This window comes from Tupaia chinensis, unplaced genomic scaffold, assembly GCF_000334495.1.
Source record: "Tupaia chinensis unplaced genomic scaffold, TupChi_1.0 Scaffold000140_1, whole genome shotgun sequence".
Taxonomy (NCBI): domain Eukaryota; kingdom Metazoa; phylum Chordata; class Mammalia; order Scandentia; family Tupaiidae; genus Tupaia; species Tupaia belangeri.
Window position 1 is genome coordinate 9,897,707 of NW_006159610.1, and position 14,813 is coordinate 9,912,519.

Here is a 14,813-nt window from a genome sequence, read left to right on the forward strand (position 1 = left end):
CTTTTCAGCTCATTGCCCATCTTTTAATTGGGTTGATCATTTTTATTTGAGTAAGCTGCTTGAGTTCCCTGTATATTCTGCTTGTCAGTCCCTTATCTGAGGCAGTTTGCAAATACATTCTCCCATTCTAAGAGTTGTCTATTCACTCTTATTGTGTGGGAGGAAGATGAGAAATGGGACAGGGTGAGAAAGAGGGAATCAAGGGGAAAAGAAAGAAGCCAAACATTTAAGGAGCACAAAAATGAAAAATTGTCCATTAATGATAATATGTATGGTAATATTTTTGACTAAACCAAACCATTTAATTGATGCAAAAATGGAAAAATAGATTAAGAAATAGGTAAGTTTTTGTTGAACAGATTTTAGCTCCTCTTACTACACAAATGAAAAAATGTATGCTAATCTGTCTGTGGCTATATTTATCTCTGTATCTCATAACATTTTGTAAACCTCAAATATACCCAATAAAATATATTTTTAAAAAGTAAAAAAAAATTTTTTTTGACTAAACCAGTATACAGTGTATTCAGAATGGGAAAATTCATTTAGTATATTGTAACGATACATGGTTATTGGATGTAAATAAATAAATAAGAAAATAAGTAAACCTGCTCAAAATAATAAAAAGGGTGCAGGATAAACCCCCAAGATGAGCTTTTACAACATAGGTAACAGATCTTCTGGGCTCTGGCTCCACCTCTGGCAATTGTCTGCAGCTGATAAACTCCTTACTTTCCTGAGAAATGACCACCACTCCCTCCCAATCTGGACCCAAGATTGCATAATTTCCATTACCTTCGCCTACAATCAAAACTTTAAAAGGAGACTTCCCTGACATGAGGGATGAACCAGCTCAGATCTCACCTGGGTACTCTTGCCCACTCTAGTAAACCTAACATCTGATCACAAAACATAAGTAAGTCTTAAGTCTAGGATAGGTGGTGGCACAGTGGTAATGCAACTCAACCCATGTGACAAAGGTCCTGGATTCACATCTCAGAACCTCACTGAACATGCTGGGTGATCATGTGTGTTGATCAAGGTCAGCTGACACCGGTGGATTGAGTCCAGAAACCTCATTGGGCATGCCTGTCTCTATGTCTTCCTGTCTCTCTCTTACATGTAAGAGATTTTTAAAAACTCTAAATTCTGGTAATATGAAATGTCCTCCATTATTCTGACTTGAATTTGCAATGTATGACAACCACTTAAATCAATTATTTTGATAGATAATGATGACATACAAGGGTTGAGCAGAAAATAATTTCATCAAGGTACTGTGTGTACTGGCTTGGACAGGGTGAAAAATCTCAAGACATGATTGAAGGACTAGGGTTGAAGGGACCAGGCACAGTGGGAGGTCAGTGCAACTCCTAAGCTTAAGGGAGAAGGGGGAGGTGCTGTATTACCGTAATTCATGAGAGGTATGGGGAGAGATTGACCAAAGGGAGATAGATAATCAAAACAGAAGGGTGGGAAATAAAAAGGGGAGGCCCAAATGCTCTGGACTCTCTTCACTATCCCTCAATCTTCAGCTGGTGCTTTCCATCACAAACCCACCTGGAAGCCTGAATAATGACCTTGTGGACATCAGACTCCTGGAGCAGAGCACAAGGCAGGGAGGCCAGAGAGTAGATTGGGTGGAGGGTGGGACACACTAGAATAACCAGCAGAAAGCTATCAGATTATGATGTGACCTTGTGTATGTTTACTAGTGAAAACACGGTACTGTAATTCTACTCTCTTTATAAACAAAACAATTCCTGATTTATTGCTATTTTCTCTGGACCATATACTTCAGCATATTATTTCAACTAATTGACTCAAAAATCTCTACAATAGAATGATTTATCTACATTCTTCTGCAAGTGAAAAATGCAGATTGTTAGAAAGTTTAAATGGCTCTCAACTAAAGGAGGAAGGACTAATGAATACAGAGCTGGGACTCAAACACAACCTACACTGACATCAAACCCATGCTCTAATTCAAACCACCCTAGGCATTCTGATAAATTGAGACATCCTATTCCCCAGAACTGGAACATTCACCGAAATGTTTCCCTTTCAGGAAGAATGGCTTTGGCACAAATCATTTCCACAACACGTTTTACCTAGGAGGCTAAGTACAAATAGTTCCACTAGAAGACATTGCTTCACATTTTGATTCTGTGAGCTTGTGACTCAAAAACTATTTGGTTGGGTTTTCTCATTTGTGAACTGAGGCTAATGTATGTCTGAAAGATATTTTATAGCGGTAAATAGAGTCTAACATAAAGTATAGGTTCAAGAAATTGTGGTTCCTTATTAACTCTCAGACAAACCTCTAGTCTGGCAAGATTTATATACTCTGTGCAGTTCTGGGATCAAGGGCTGACATAGATTACTTTTGTCTGAATCACCTGTGTTCTAGACACAGAATCATCAGAAATGCAAATACAGGAGTCTCATGTTCATTATGTGAAATTGACATAAAGAGCTGTCTATTAAGGAAATGCACAAATATTTCCCATTGCAGCACTTTCTGTTTAATAATTAGTCTGATACAAAAGGACAGGTGGAATCCCATAATGTTATGGCTTCAGAGCAACTGAAGATCACACAAAAGAGCTGAAAGGGGACAGTTTAATTTGAAGAGAAACCATTGTAAGGAACATCTAGTGTCTTCTATTGTATCCCATTGGCCCATGTCTGATTTCTTCCTCGGCTGCAGTGAAGTTATATATAAGGTAACATCCACCTCTTGCTCCTGCCTCTTCCTCATGCAGGGGTCTCTGTGCTTTCCTCCCTTGAGCCTTCTCTGATAACCGTATGAGCACACTTATCCTGCACACAAAGAGATCCGAAGTTCTATTTTTCCAAAACAGGACTGGGAGGCACTCAACTCTGTCCTAGACTTGAAATGGGCACCAAGCTCTTCTCTGTGGACCGTTGTCTCCTGTGGGCAGGTGAGTACTAGTTACAGGAAACCTTGCTGCCTGGGAATTCTGAATTTCTTAATACAGGCCTTTCCATTGAGTAGACATCATCATGGCCTGCCATCCTCCATTCCAGAATCCGCTGATGTTGGAATCACCCAGAGCCCACGGCATTAAGTCACAGTGATGAGAAAGAATGTGATTCTTAGATGCCACCAGAATGACAATCTTAGCTCTGTGTACTCATATCTACAAGACCTAAGTCATGGGCAGAGGGTGTTAATTTCTCATGTGGTGTTAACAGCACTGAAAAGGGAAAAGTTCCCCAAAAGTGCAGCATTCCTAGATCAAAATGGGAGATTTTCCTCTCACTCTGGAGTTGGCCAACGCCTCCCAGACATCTGCGTACATTTGTGCCAGCAGTGTCTACACAGTGCTACATGGCCATCTCTCATCTTCACATAAAGTGTAATTGGAAAGTCCATGGTTGCTCTGTGCTCATGAGACCTGACCCCATCCTAGCAAGTCTGGCCTCCATGGGATTCACAGAGCCCTTGCTAGACTGGAGACCTTGGAGCATGGACAATATGACTCAGTTCTTAGATCCATGCCTATGCCACTCTTAGTCTGAATAGAGGTCACCCAGCATATTTAACTTCCTCTTCTCCCTTCTGAAACTCTCGCAACTTGCAGAGAGGAAAATGCCTTTTCATGATGACTCAATAATCATTAAATAAAAAGTAAATGAAAGAGATACATTTTTTTTTTCCTTTTTCACAAGGGGATATCTGGCAGATGCTGTCTTCCAAAACAGGTTAGACTACTGTTGAGAATGCTAACACTGTTGGGGGATCATATATTATTGAGAACTATGCTCCGGGTTGTGGAATCTAAAGGCTCTTTCCCAAAGAAACTGTGTCCTAAGTTGAAAAGCTTTCCAACTGCCCTGACCGAACCATGAACAATCACCTCTTGTTTGGTGTGGATCTTGGTCACCTGGAATAAGGTGAAGTTTGGGCACAGGTGGGAAAGCCCTTCCTGGGCTTGCCAGGCCCTGGTCATAGACCTTTCCACGTGGCAGTACATAGACCTCTTCCTTGTCTCTCCTTCTGATTCTGTGTCTTTTCCACTGGAGCATGATTTATCCCTCAAGATTGCATGAAGGGTGAAGAGTGCACTTCAGGCTTGAGGGCCTCCTACTGGGTCTGACCTGGTAACATTGAAACCACCATATTCTTCTCTATGTTTTCCAGTGGCTTTATTATCTACCTTTTCTCATGATCTCTCCTACCCTTCAACCTATGCTCATAAACCACTCATGTGGTCTTTGTTCCAGACTGTCTTATTCCATGGGACAATAGCCCTGCTAGTCCTGGATCACGTACCCTCCATCTGTCCCTTTATCAAATTGCAAGTTCTCCCTGGTTTTTCTGTACCATCCACACTCCTGTACTTTCAGCTATTTTCTCACATGTGCTGGGCTGTTTTTTACCCTTACGATCTTTTTTACCAGCTATTTATCTTCATTGAACGTACATCCCTGCCTTATTCCTAGGTCTCCACTTTATTCCTTACATGAAAACATATTTTAGGTATATTTACTGTCATTTTGAAAGATAACACTTAAATTTCATTAAAATAAATGAAGGGGGAAAATGATACCATTTATTTGAGAGGGCATTTCCACCCTCCCCCTCCCCAGTGGAGACACAAAAAAAACCCCACAAGCTGTAAAGAATAATATATTTACTTTTAGTTGCATTAAATTAAGTCATCAAAACACCCCATAAAAGAGGAAATGCTAAGCCACAGACTGAGAAAAGGCATGAAAATGCAAACAGATGGGGAAGAATGAGCGTGACAGAGACCACTGAGGCTGAGTGACACCCATGGTCTTCTGTGGCTCCCAGTCTCACAGGTAGAGGATTGGGAACACAGGACAAGAATCTCAATAATGGAATGTGATAAAATGATGGAAACCAGTTCCAAGCTTGGCCCTTAAAAATATCCTGGGGATGACAGGTAGTGGGTGGCTCATAGTAAATTCAATTGGGTGCACAAGAGAAAAGTCCTGGGTTTGCATCCTGGAAACTCCCTGAACATTCAAGCTGAGTGTGCACATATGTGCCCATAATCTAGACTGGCTGAACCTGTGGGTGGACAGCAGCACGAGTACTCTGGTGGGGGAGTCTATCTCTGTTTCTCTGTGTCTGTCTGTCATAGAAGATATTACATACACTAAAACTAAATATCCTATGATACTGTGAGTTGAATGTGAGGGCACTCGTTTGAACCTACACACAGGCTATGAATATGTGGAATCAACTTCTAGGCGTGGCTGAGTTTATAATAACTGACTTCTAAGACTGTGGGTCTTTACAGAGACACTGATGTCACGTGGGAACTGCCATGTGGGGACAAGGGAAATTCCTCCAATTCAGTTTCTGATCTGCTGCCCAACCCTGTTATGGGCACCAGGCTCCTCTGCTGCGTGGCCCTGTGCCTCCTGGGAGAAGGTAAGTCCTTAGAATACTGAGTGGTTTTGTGTGTTTGTGAGTGTGTATGTGTGGTATGTACACAGTGTGTCTTTCTGTGTATGTGTGTGCTAACCACAATTAATTTTTCCAAGTTCTTTCCTCAACTTCTGTCTTCACAGGTTACACAGATGCTGGAGTGTCCCAATCCCCTAAGCATAGAGTCACAGTGAGGGGACAGAATGTAACGCTCAAGTGTGATCCAATTTCTGGACATGATTTTCTTTATTGGTACCGTCAGACCCTGGGGCAGAGTCTGGAGTTTTTGGCTTATTTCCAGAACAAATATTTGTCTGACAAATCAGGGCTGCCCAGTGATCGCTTCACTCCAGAGAGGCCTGAGGGCTCGTTCTCCATGCTGAGGATCCAGCCTGCAGAGCCAGGGGACTCAGCCCTGTATCTCTGTGCCAGCAGCTTAGCCACAGTGGGGCACCATCCCCTCCTTCCTGCTCACAAAGCTCCTGTGTTCAGCTCTCCCCACAGTTCTCAGAAGCTCTGGCCAGGGAGCTGCCCTGGTCTTCCCTCATCGAAGGTCAGAATACATTAGGGATTGCTGGTGCCCCTCTGATCGGAGGTCAGGAAATAACCTTTGTAATTCTGGAAGGGGCGACACTGGGTAGTAATAACTTTGGCTTATGGATTTCTGGGATTGCTCATATACAATTCATGACTCTATAACTGTGACTTAACATCAGCACTTAGTCTCAAGGATAGTGATCAAATAAATATTCTCTCATGGAAGTAGATAGTTTCAGCATATTCATAAAAAAAATTCTTATTACTGACTGCCACTAAGCCTGTTCTATACTAAGGAGTGGTCCAGCTAGAACGAAGCAGTGCTAAGGCTATTTGCATCTATCAGCTTTAAAAAAATTAGAGTGCTTATTAAGAATTGTCATCAAAGTCAAATTTTTTAAATTTAAATTGTTTTTGAGTATAACTTGCTGTTGATACCAGAATAATTGCAACATGGTATAGGAATTATAATATATGTAAAATTAAAATACTTAACAGCAAAAACATAAGGATGAGAAAAAGATGAATGAATAGATGTCATATCATTATAAGGTTTTCATACTCTTTGTAGTCCCTTGAAGGTAAACTGTGATAGTGTAGATCTGGATACTGAAAACTCTAGAGCAATAATTAAATAACAAAACAAAGAGATACAACTTACTAAGGAAGAAATATTTTTAAAAGAATTATTTATTTAATTTAATTTATCAGTATTATTTTTTTATTTTGCTGCAGGGCACCACACTCACTGTAAAGAGACAGAGAGAGAGAGAGAGAGAGTGAGAAAGCAAGCCGCCAGGTCTGGGACTTAAACCTTAGTCGACCATGTGGGAGTTCAGTGCCTTAACCACTATGCCACCTGCTGGCCTCATTAGGGATGGAATTAAAAAAATGCTAAATTAACCCACAAGAAGGCATGACATAAATTAAACAAACAAGAGAGTAACAGAAAGCCAATAGTAAGATGACAGACATAACCAGATTAACAGTCACATCAAAACTAAAGAGTGTCAGTTAAAAAATACTGAATAAAGCAAGCAAACAAACAAAAAACTGGCATACACTGCCAACTAGGAGTGTGCTGTAAGTATAAGGACTCATTATGTGAAAAGTAACAGGAGATTAAAGGAAGCACCATGCTAACACCAATCAAGAGAAAGCTAGAGGAGCTAAAGAAACATCCAAGTAAACATCAGAGCAGAGAACATCTTAGTAATAGAAGGGCAAGTCTATCAAGAGGGCATACCAATGATAAATATTCATGTATCTAAAAAATAAAGCTGCAGAACGCTGAAACAAAAACAGAGAGACCTGCAAGGAGAAATAGGCAAATCCACAATTACGGTCAGAGATTTCAATATCTCACATTTGGTAATCGGCTCCACGTGTTGACAAGGACAAGAAACCAGGAAGCATATAGAAGCCATAGGCAACAGCATCAGTCAACTCGTCCTTCATGGTATTAAATGAATTCTCCACCCAAAGACAACAGAATGCATGCTTCTGTTCAGTTCATACTGAGATGCGCTACCGTGGACTATACACTTCGGGCCATAAAGTCAGTATCTATGGATCTAAAAGGATTCAAATCAAACCAAGTGTGTTTTTCTGATCACAGTGAAACTAAATTTAAAAATAATAGTGAATGGTCTCTAGCACAATCCCAACTATTTTAACATTCAACAACAATTCTAAGTAAGTTGTGATGCAAAAAATAAATCAAAAGAAAAAAATTACAAAGTGTTTTAAACTGAATGAAACTGGAAATATACCAAAATTGGTAGGATGTCACAAAAGCAGGACATCAGGGGGAGACTGAGGAACAGGGCATAATTCTCTATTCACTCTGAGGCCAGCACGCCTCTGATATCAAAATCAGACAGAAATATTGCCAGGAAAAACCGTGCAGACAATACCCCTTATGAACACAAATCCCACTGATCCAGTCCAACAACATCTAATAAGTATAATAGATCATGCCCAGGTGGGATTATCTCTGCAATGCACAATTGGTTCAACATTCAAAATATAGCCTATGTAACTCACTCTATCTGTGTGTAAAAAAGAAAAACTATATGATTATATGAATATATGCCCCCAAAATGTGGTAAAATTCAATATCCATTCTTCATAAAATCCATCAGCAAATTCAGAGTAATTGAAAACTTCCTTCACCTAATAAGGTCGTTTATGAAAAACCTACGGTTATTAGGAGAATATTTTTGCAGATAAACTGTGATGAGTCAAAGATGCATATTGTAATCTCGCAATAGAACCACAAAAGGGAAAAAATAGGCTTTTTGACAAGTGTTTCTGGAAAACTGTATATTGATCTAGAAAAACAATGCATCTCAATTGTTACCTGACTCCATAAACCTGAGGACGGTAAAATCTGCTGGTTTCATATTTAACTTCTTCTTTTTTTGGAGAGGTTTATGCTATAGGGTGCATGCACTTGCCAGAAAGACAGAGAAAGAGACAGAGAGAGACAGAGAGACAGAAAGGGAGAAATCACCCCCCAGGGGGGATGGCCATGCCGCAATCCCTTCTCCTCCATTCTCCTCTCAGGATCTTGGGCACGCACACACACATGCCCGGTGTGAGTTTTAAGCCACTGGGTCCGGTATGTGAATCACGGTGGACTACATGGGAGTCCAGCAACATAGCCATTATGCTAACTGCTGGTCCCCTCATATTTAACATTTTAAGCGGTTGAAAAAAATGAACAGGATAATATTTTGTGACATACACGTTACACAAAATTCAAATTTGTTGTATTCATAGGTAAAGTTTAATTGGAACACAGACTTCCTTTTTCTCTTTTTAGGTTTTTGCATAGGGCATGTGTGCTAGAGGGAAAGCAAGGAGTGGTTTCCCAGGGGGGATGGCCACACCGCAATGCTTTCTTTTCCCTTCTCCTCTCAGGATTTTGGGCATGTGTACAGGCACCTGGAGGGACTTTCAGGCTATTGGGTCTGGGACTAAAACTGTGGTCAGCCACGTGGGAGTCCAGCACCTGCTAAGCCCCACAACCTTTTGTGTTCATTTAGGTATAAGAGTATTGTGGTTGCTTTTGTGCTATTAATACAATGAAGTTGAGTAGTTAGGACAGAGACTGTGGTGCAAAAACTTAAACTATTAATTATCTGACCTCTTACAGAAGGGATCATCTTGTCACAAAGGAAAATGTAATGAAATGTAAAAAGTCCTCATTGATCTAAAAACTAAAATTCTAGAGCTTCTAAAAATAACAGACTAGACTCTTTAAGACTGTGGAGTAGGCAGAGTTTTAAAGAGGATAAAATATGTCCTAACCATAAAAGGGATCTAAATTGAATAAAATTTTCATCAAAATATATAATTTATTGGGACCAGCAGTTAGCATAATGGCTATGTCACTGGACTCCTAGGTAGTTGACCACGGTTCGAGTCCCGGACCTGGTGGCTTAAACTCACTCTGTGCGTGTGTGTGTGCGTGCCCAAGATCCCAAGAGGAGAATGAAGAAGAAGGGATTGCGGCGTGGCCATCCCTATATATATAAAATTTATTTCTGTAAAGTATTTCACCTTAGGGGGTGTGTGCTCTCCAGAGAGAAAGAGACAGAGAGATGGTGAGAGGGAAAGTGAGAAATCACTTCCCAGGAGGATGGCTACACCCCAATTCCTTCTCCTCCGTTTTCCTTTGGGGATTGTGGACACGCATGCACATGTGCCTGACGTGAGTTTCGAGCCACCAAGTGTGGGACTCAAACTGCAGTTGCCCACGTGGGAATCTGGCAATGTAATCACCACGCCATCTGCTTGTTTCTAGAACACATTATTTAAGATATATATACTTGAAAAAAGATTGAATCTATAAGATAAATCATTCTTACAAACCAATCAAAATGAAGACAGCTTAATTAAATAAAAAGACAGGATGTTAAATAATGATAAATGAGGAGACTTCAAATAGTGCATACAAAATTGGGATTCGTGCAAGAGTGTTTTAGTGCAAATTTTTTTTAAAGCCTTGTACAGTTTTTTTTTTTTCCGTAATAATCATTGCCATGAACTTTCCAAAAGACCTCTTATGTAAGCAGGCAGTTTCCTATTTTTTTTTTTTTTTTTGGAGCGGTTTTTGCTATAGGGCACATGCTCTCACCAGAAAGACAGAGAGACAGAAAGTGAGAACTCACCCTCCCCCAGGGGAATGGCCACACTGCAATCCCTTCTCCTCCACTCTCCTCTCTGGATCTTGGGCACAAACACACATGCACCTGGTGTGAGTTGAAGCCACCTGGTCTGGGACTCGAACCATGGTCGACTACATGGGAGTCCAGCGACATAGCCATTACGCTAACTGCTGGTCCCTCCTGGGGTGATTTCTCACTTTCTCGACCAATGATTTTATTTCTCCAACTTAGAAAATCTTTGCTGTGACAGAACTCCATTGTCAGGAATTACTGTAGTGTGAAAAAGGCTTTTCTAGATCTTGCCCTATTCCTTGGGTAACTGGCTTCTGACCAGCTGGTACCTCCTGTCTTACATACTCATTGATGAGAGAGAGAATATTTACTTTCCCATTTGGAACAATATTTGCTTCATGCCTCCCCCACTACCACATACAAAAGATGAGTTTGACACTAAAAATCTCAAATCAGCCAGCACTGTACTGTGTCGAAGCAGCTCCTGCAGCTGGTTTGGAAAGTTCCCAGCCTCCTTGGACTGTCACGGGGAGCGCCGGTCACAGGACTGCACACTTGGCCACTTGAGGGCACTGTGAACCCACTGAGCACCCCTCTGAGAGTACTATTTGAAACTGGGAGGCTTCAGGGACACAGTCCGGCTTGGCCCCTGTACCAGGGACATCGTATGATGAGACCGAGGCAGTGGAGGTACAGGAGGGAGCAGTCATGGTCTTCTCACGTCACCTGCTAAGCCCTGTATTTGTCCAGCAAGAAGCTGTGAAGTGCAGCCTTCATGGCAGAGCCCTCTCTGGAGCTGACGTTTTTATAAAAGTATTCTTTTATTTAATTTTATTCATTATTATTCTTTTAATCTGACCAGAGAAAGACACCAGAGAGAAAGAGAGGGAAAGTGAGAGAGCAAGCCACCAGGTCCAGGACTCAACCCACAGTTGGCTGTGTGGGAGTCCAACACTATAACCACCATGCCACCTGCCAGCCTCTGGAGCCTACATTTGATGGGAGTGGGAGGGACTTCTGTGGGACAGACACGATAACCTGAGCCAGGGATACATGAGGGGCATCTGCTGCAGAGGAAACCTAGAGAAGCTGTGGGGGACGAGTCTGCCCCAAACCTGCCCTGCCTAGCTCAGCACGGCCAGCTCCCTGTCTGGAGGAGGAACAGAGAGAAGGCCTGGGTCATCAAGCCCACGCAGGGTTGCAGGTGCCTACGGGAGCCTTCGGGGACAGTCACATCACACCAGTGACATCACAGGTCAGTTCTCTAGAGGGCAGGGAGGAGCTGAACTCCTTTTCTGTTACCCCAGGAGCCCAGCACCCTGAGCAGGGTCATGCCTATCCCTGTCCTGCCTGACTCTGCCTGGGGCACCAGGATCCTCTTCTGGGCTGTCCTTTGTTTCCTGGGAGCAGGTGAGTACTGAGCACAGAGGGGGTGTCCTCTGAACCCACAGGCATTGGTTGTTACTGAATATCACACTCTTCTCTTCTGGGGGCTCAGTTTTTATCTGTTTCCCCAACAGGTTCAGTGAATATTGGAGTCACCCAGTCCCCAAGATACGTAATCACAGAAAAGAAGGGACAGGCCACTCTGAAATGCTATCCCATTTCAGGACACAAGAGTGTATCCTGGTACCAAAAGGCTCCAGACCAGGGCCCCCAGTTCCTTGTTTCATATTTTGAAGAGAGCGAGTACTATAAAGGCATCATCTCTGATCGATTCTCAGCTAAGCAGTTCAGTGACAACCACTCTGAAATGAACATGAGCTCCTTGGAGCTGGGAGACTCTGCCTCGTACCTCTGTGCCAGCAGTTTGGACACAGCCTTGCAGAGCTACTGGCTTTCTGTACCCAAACCTTCCTGTCCCAGCTGAGGATGTGGTAGGGAGAGAGAGGTGGTGCTTCCACACAGCCTTAGCAAACTGCAGGATGTTCATAGTTCTTTCCTAACACTGTCTGCCTTGCTGAACTCAGTCAGAGCTCTCTTAATCTGCACACTTTGCATCCACTGGATGTTCTTAATCTCTGCCAGCATCTTCCAATTCTTAGCAATGGCAGGAGCTTCTCCTTTGAACTAGAGTGTGGGTGTACATTACATGTCATAATGCAAAGACAGACATTAGATGATCCACTTTATCGATGAGGAAGATCTTATCTCATCCAGTATTTTTTTTTTGAGAGGTTTTTTGTTATAGGGTGCGTGCGCTCGCCAGACAGAGAGAGACAGAGAGACAGAAAGTGAGAAATCAACCCCCATGGGGGATGGCCACACCGCAATCCCTTCTCCTCTATTCTCCTCTCAGGATCTTGGGCACACATGCACACACGCCTGGCATGAGTTTAAGCCACTGGGTCCAGGACTTGGGCACACATGCACACACGCCTGGCATAAGTTTAAGCCACTGGGTCCAGGACTTGAACCACGGTCGACTACGTGGGAGTCCAGCGACATAGCCATTATGCTAACTGCTGGTCTCCAGTATTTTATTTTTAACAGCATCAGAACATTATCCAAACCTTTATTTCCAACTCTAAAAACAAATTTTCCTATAATTCCATTGTTCTCTCTTTTTGGTCCACTAAATTGTAGAAGAACATTGTCTCCTTTATTTCAAGAGCATTTCGGAAGCAGTGGGAAGTCAATTCATGGTGTGTGGTCAGTATGGCTTACTGCCTGCCAAATTCCAGGACATATAACTTCAAGCCATTCAATGTTGTCCTGTCTTAGTTCTACATAAAACAAGGCCATGAGGTTCTCCTCGTTTTCTAGATCTTGCCCTATTCCTTGGGTAACTGGCTTCTGACCAGCTGGTACCTCCTGTCTTACATACTCATTGATGAGAGAGAGAATATTTACTTTCCCATTTGGAACAATATTTGCTTCATGCCTCCCCCACTACCACATACAAAAGATGAGTTTGACACTAAAAATCTCAAATCAGCCAGCACTGTACTGTGTCGAAGCAGCTCCTGCAGCTGGTTTGGAAAGTTCCCAGCCTCCTTGGACTGTCACGGGGAGCGCCGGTCACAGGACTGCACACTTGGCCACTTGAGGGCACTGTGAACCCACTGAGCACCCCTCTGAGAGTACTATTTGAAACTGGGAGGCTTCAGGGACACAGTCCGGCTTGGCCCCTGTACCAGGGACATCGTATGATGAGACCGAGGCAGTGGAGGTACAGGAGGGAGCAGTCATGGTCTTCTCACGTCACCTGCTAAGCCCTGTATTTGTCCAGCAAGAAGCTGTGAAGTGCAGCCTTCATGGCAGAGCCCTCTCTGGAGCTGACGTTTTTATAAAAGTATTCTTTTATTTAATTTTATTCATTATTATTCTTTTAATCTGACCAGAGAAAGACACCAGAGAGAAAGAGAGGGAAAGTGAGAGAGCAAGCCACCAGGTCCAGGACTCAACCCACAGTTGGCTGTGTGGGAGTCCAACACTATAACCACCATGCCACCTGCCAGCCTCTGGAGCCTACATTTGATGGGAGTGGGAGGGACTTCTGTGGGACAGACACGATAACCTGAGCCAGGGATACATGAGGGGCATCTGCTGCAGAGGAAACCTAGAGAAGCTGTGGGGGACGAGTCTGCCCCAAACCTGCCCTGCCTAGCTCAGCACGGCCAGCTCCCTGTCTGGAGGAGGAACAGAGAGAAGGCCTGGGTCATCAAGCCCACGCAGGGTTGCAGGTGCCTACGGGAGCCTTCGGGGACAGTCACATCACACCAGTGACATCACAGGTCAGTTCTCTAGAGGGCAGGGAGGAGCTGAACTCCTTTTCTGTTACCCCAGGAGCCCAGCACCCTGAGCAGGGTCATGCCTATCCCTGTCCTGCCTGACTCTGCCTGGGGCACCAGGATCCTCTTCTGGGCTGTCCTTTGTTTCCTGGGAGCAGGTGAGTACTGAGCACAGAGGGGGTGTCCTCTGAACCCACAGGCATTGGTTGTTACTGAATATCACACTCTTCTCTTCTGGGGGCTCAGTTTTTATCTGTTTCCCCAACAGGTTCAGTGAATATTGGAGTCACCCAGTCCCCAAGATACCTAATCACAGAAAAGAAGGGACAGGCCACTCTGAAATGCTATCCCATTTCAGGACACAAGAGTGTATCCTGGTACCAAAAGGCTCCAGACCAGGGCCCCCAGTTCCTTGTTTCATATTTTGAAGAGAGCGAGTACTATAAAGGCATCATCTCTGATCGATTCTCAGCTAAGCAGTTCAGTGACAACCACTCTGAAATGAACATGAGCTCCTTGGAGCTGGGAGACTCTGCCTCGTACCTCTGTGCCAGCAGTTTGGACACAGCCTTGCAGAGCTACTGGCTTTCTGTACCCAAACCTTCCTGTCCCAGCTGAGGATGTGGTAGGGAGAGAGAGGTGGTGCTTCCACACAGCCTTAGCAAACTGCAGGATGTTCATAGTTCTTTCCTAACACTGTCTGCCTTGCTGAACTCAGTCAGAGCTCTCTTAATCTGCACACTTTGCATCCACTGGATGTTCTTAATCTCTGCCAGCATCTTCCAATTCTTAGCAATGGCAGGAGCTTCTCCTTTGAACTAGAGTGTGGGTGTACATTACATGTCATAATGCAAAGACAGACATTAGATGATCCACTTTATCGATGAGGAAGATCTTATCTCATCCAGTATTTTTTTTTTGAGAGGT

The 14,813-nt window shown here is 43.3% G+C and overlaps 2 gene segments (V, D, J or C); both read left to right on the top strand.

The window, feature by feature from the left end:
* The first annotated feature begins 5,318 nt into the window (after nt 1-5,318).
* Nucleotides 5,319-12,022, top strand: LOC102489177 (T cell receptor beta variable 13-like). The segment is given in 3 exon segments: nt 5,319-5,431; nt 11,460-11,562; nt 11,673-12,022. Coding segments are annotated over 2 exon segments (429 nt in total).
* Nucleotides 12,023-13,706: 1,684 nt separating this feature from the next.
* On the top strand, nt 13,707-14,504 carry LOC102489587 (T cell receptor beta variable 13-like). The segment is given in 3 exon segments: nt 13,707-13,838; nt 13,942-14,044; nt 14,155-14,504. Coding segments are annotated over 2 exon segments (429 nt in total).
* The last annotated feature ends 309 nt before the right edge of the window (nt 14,505-14,813 follow it).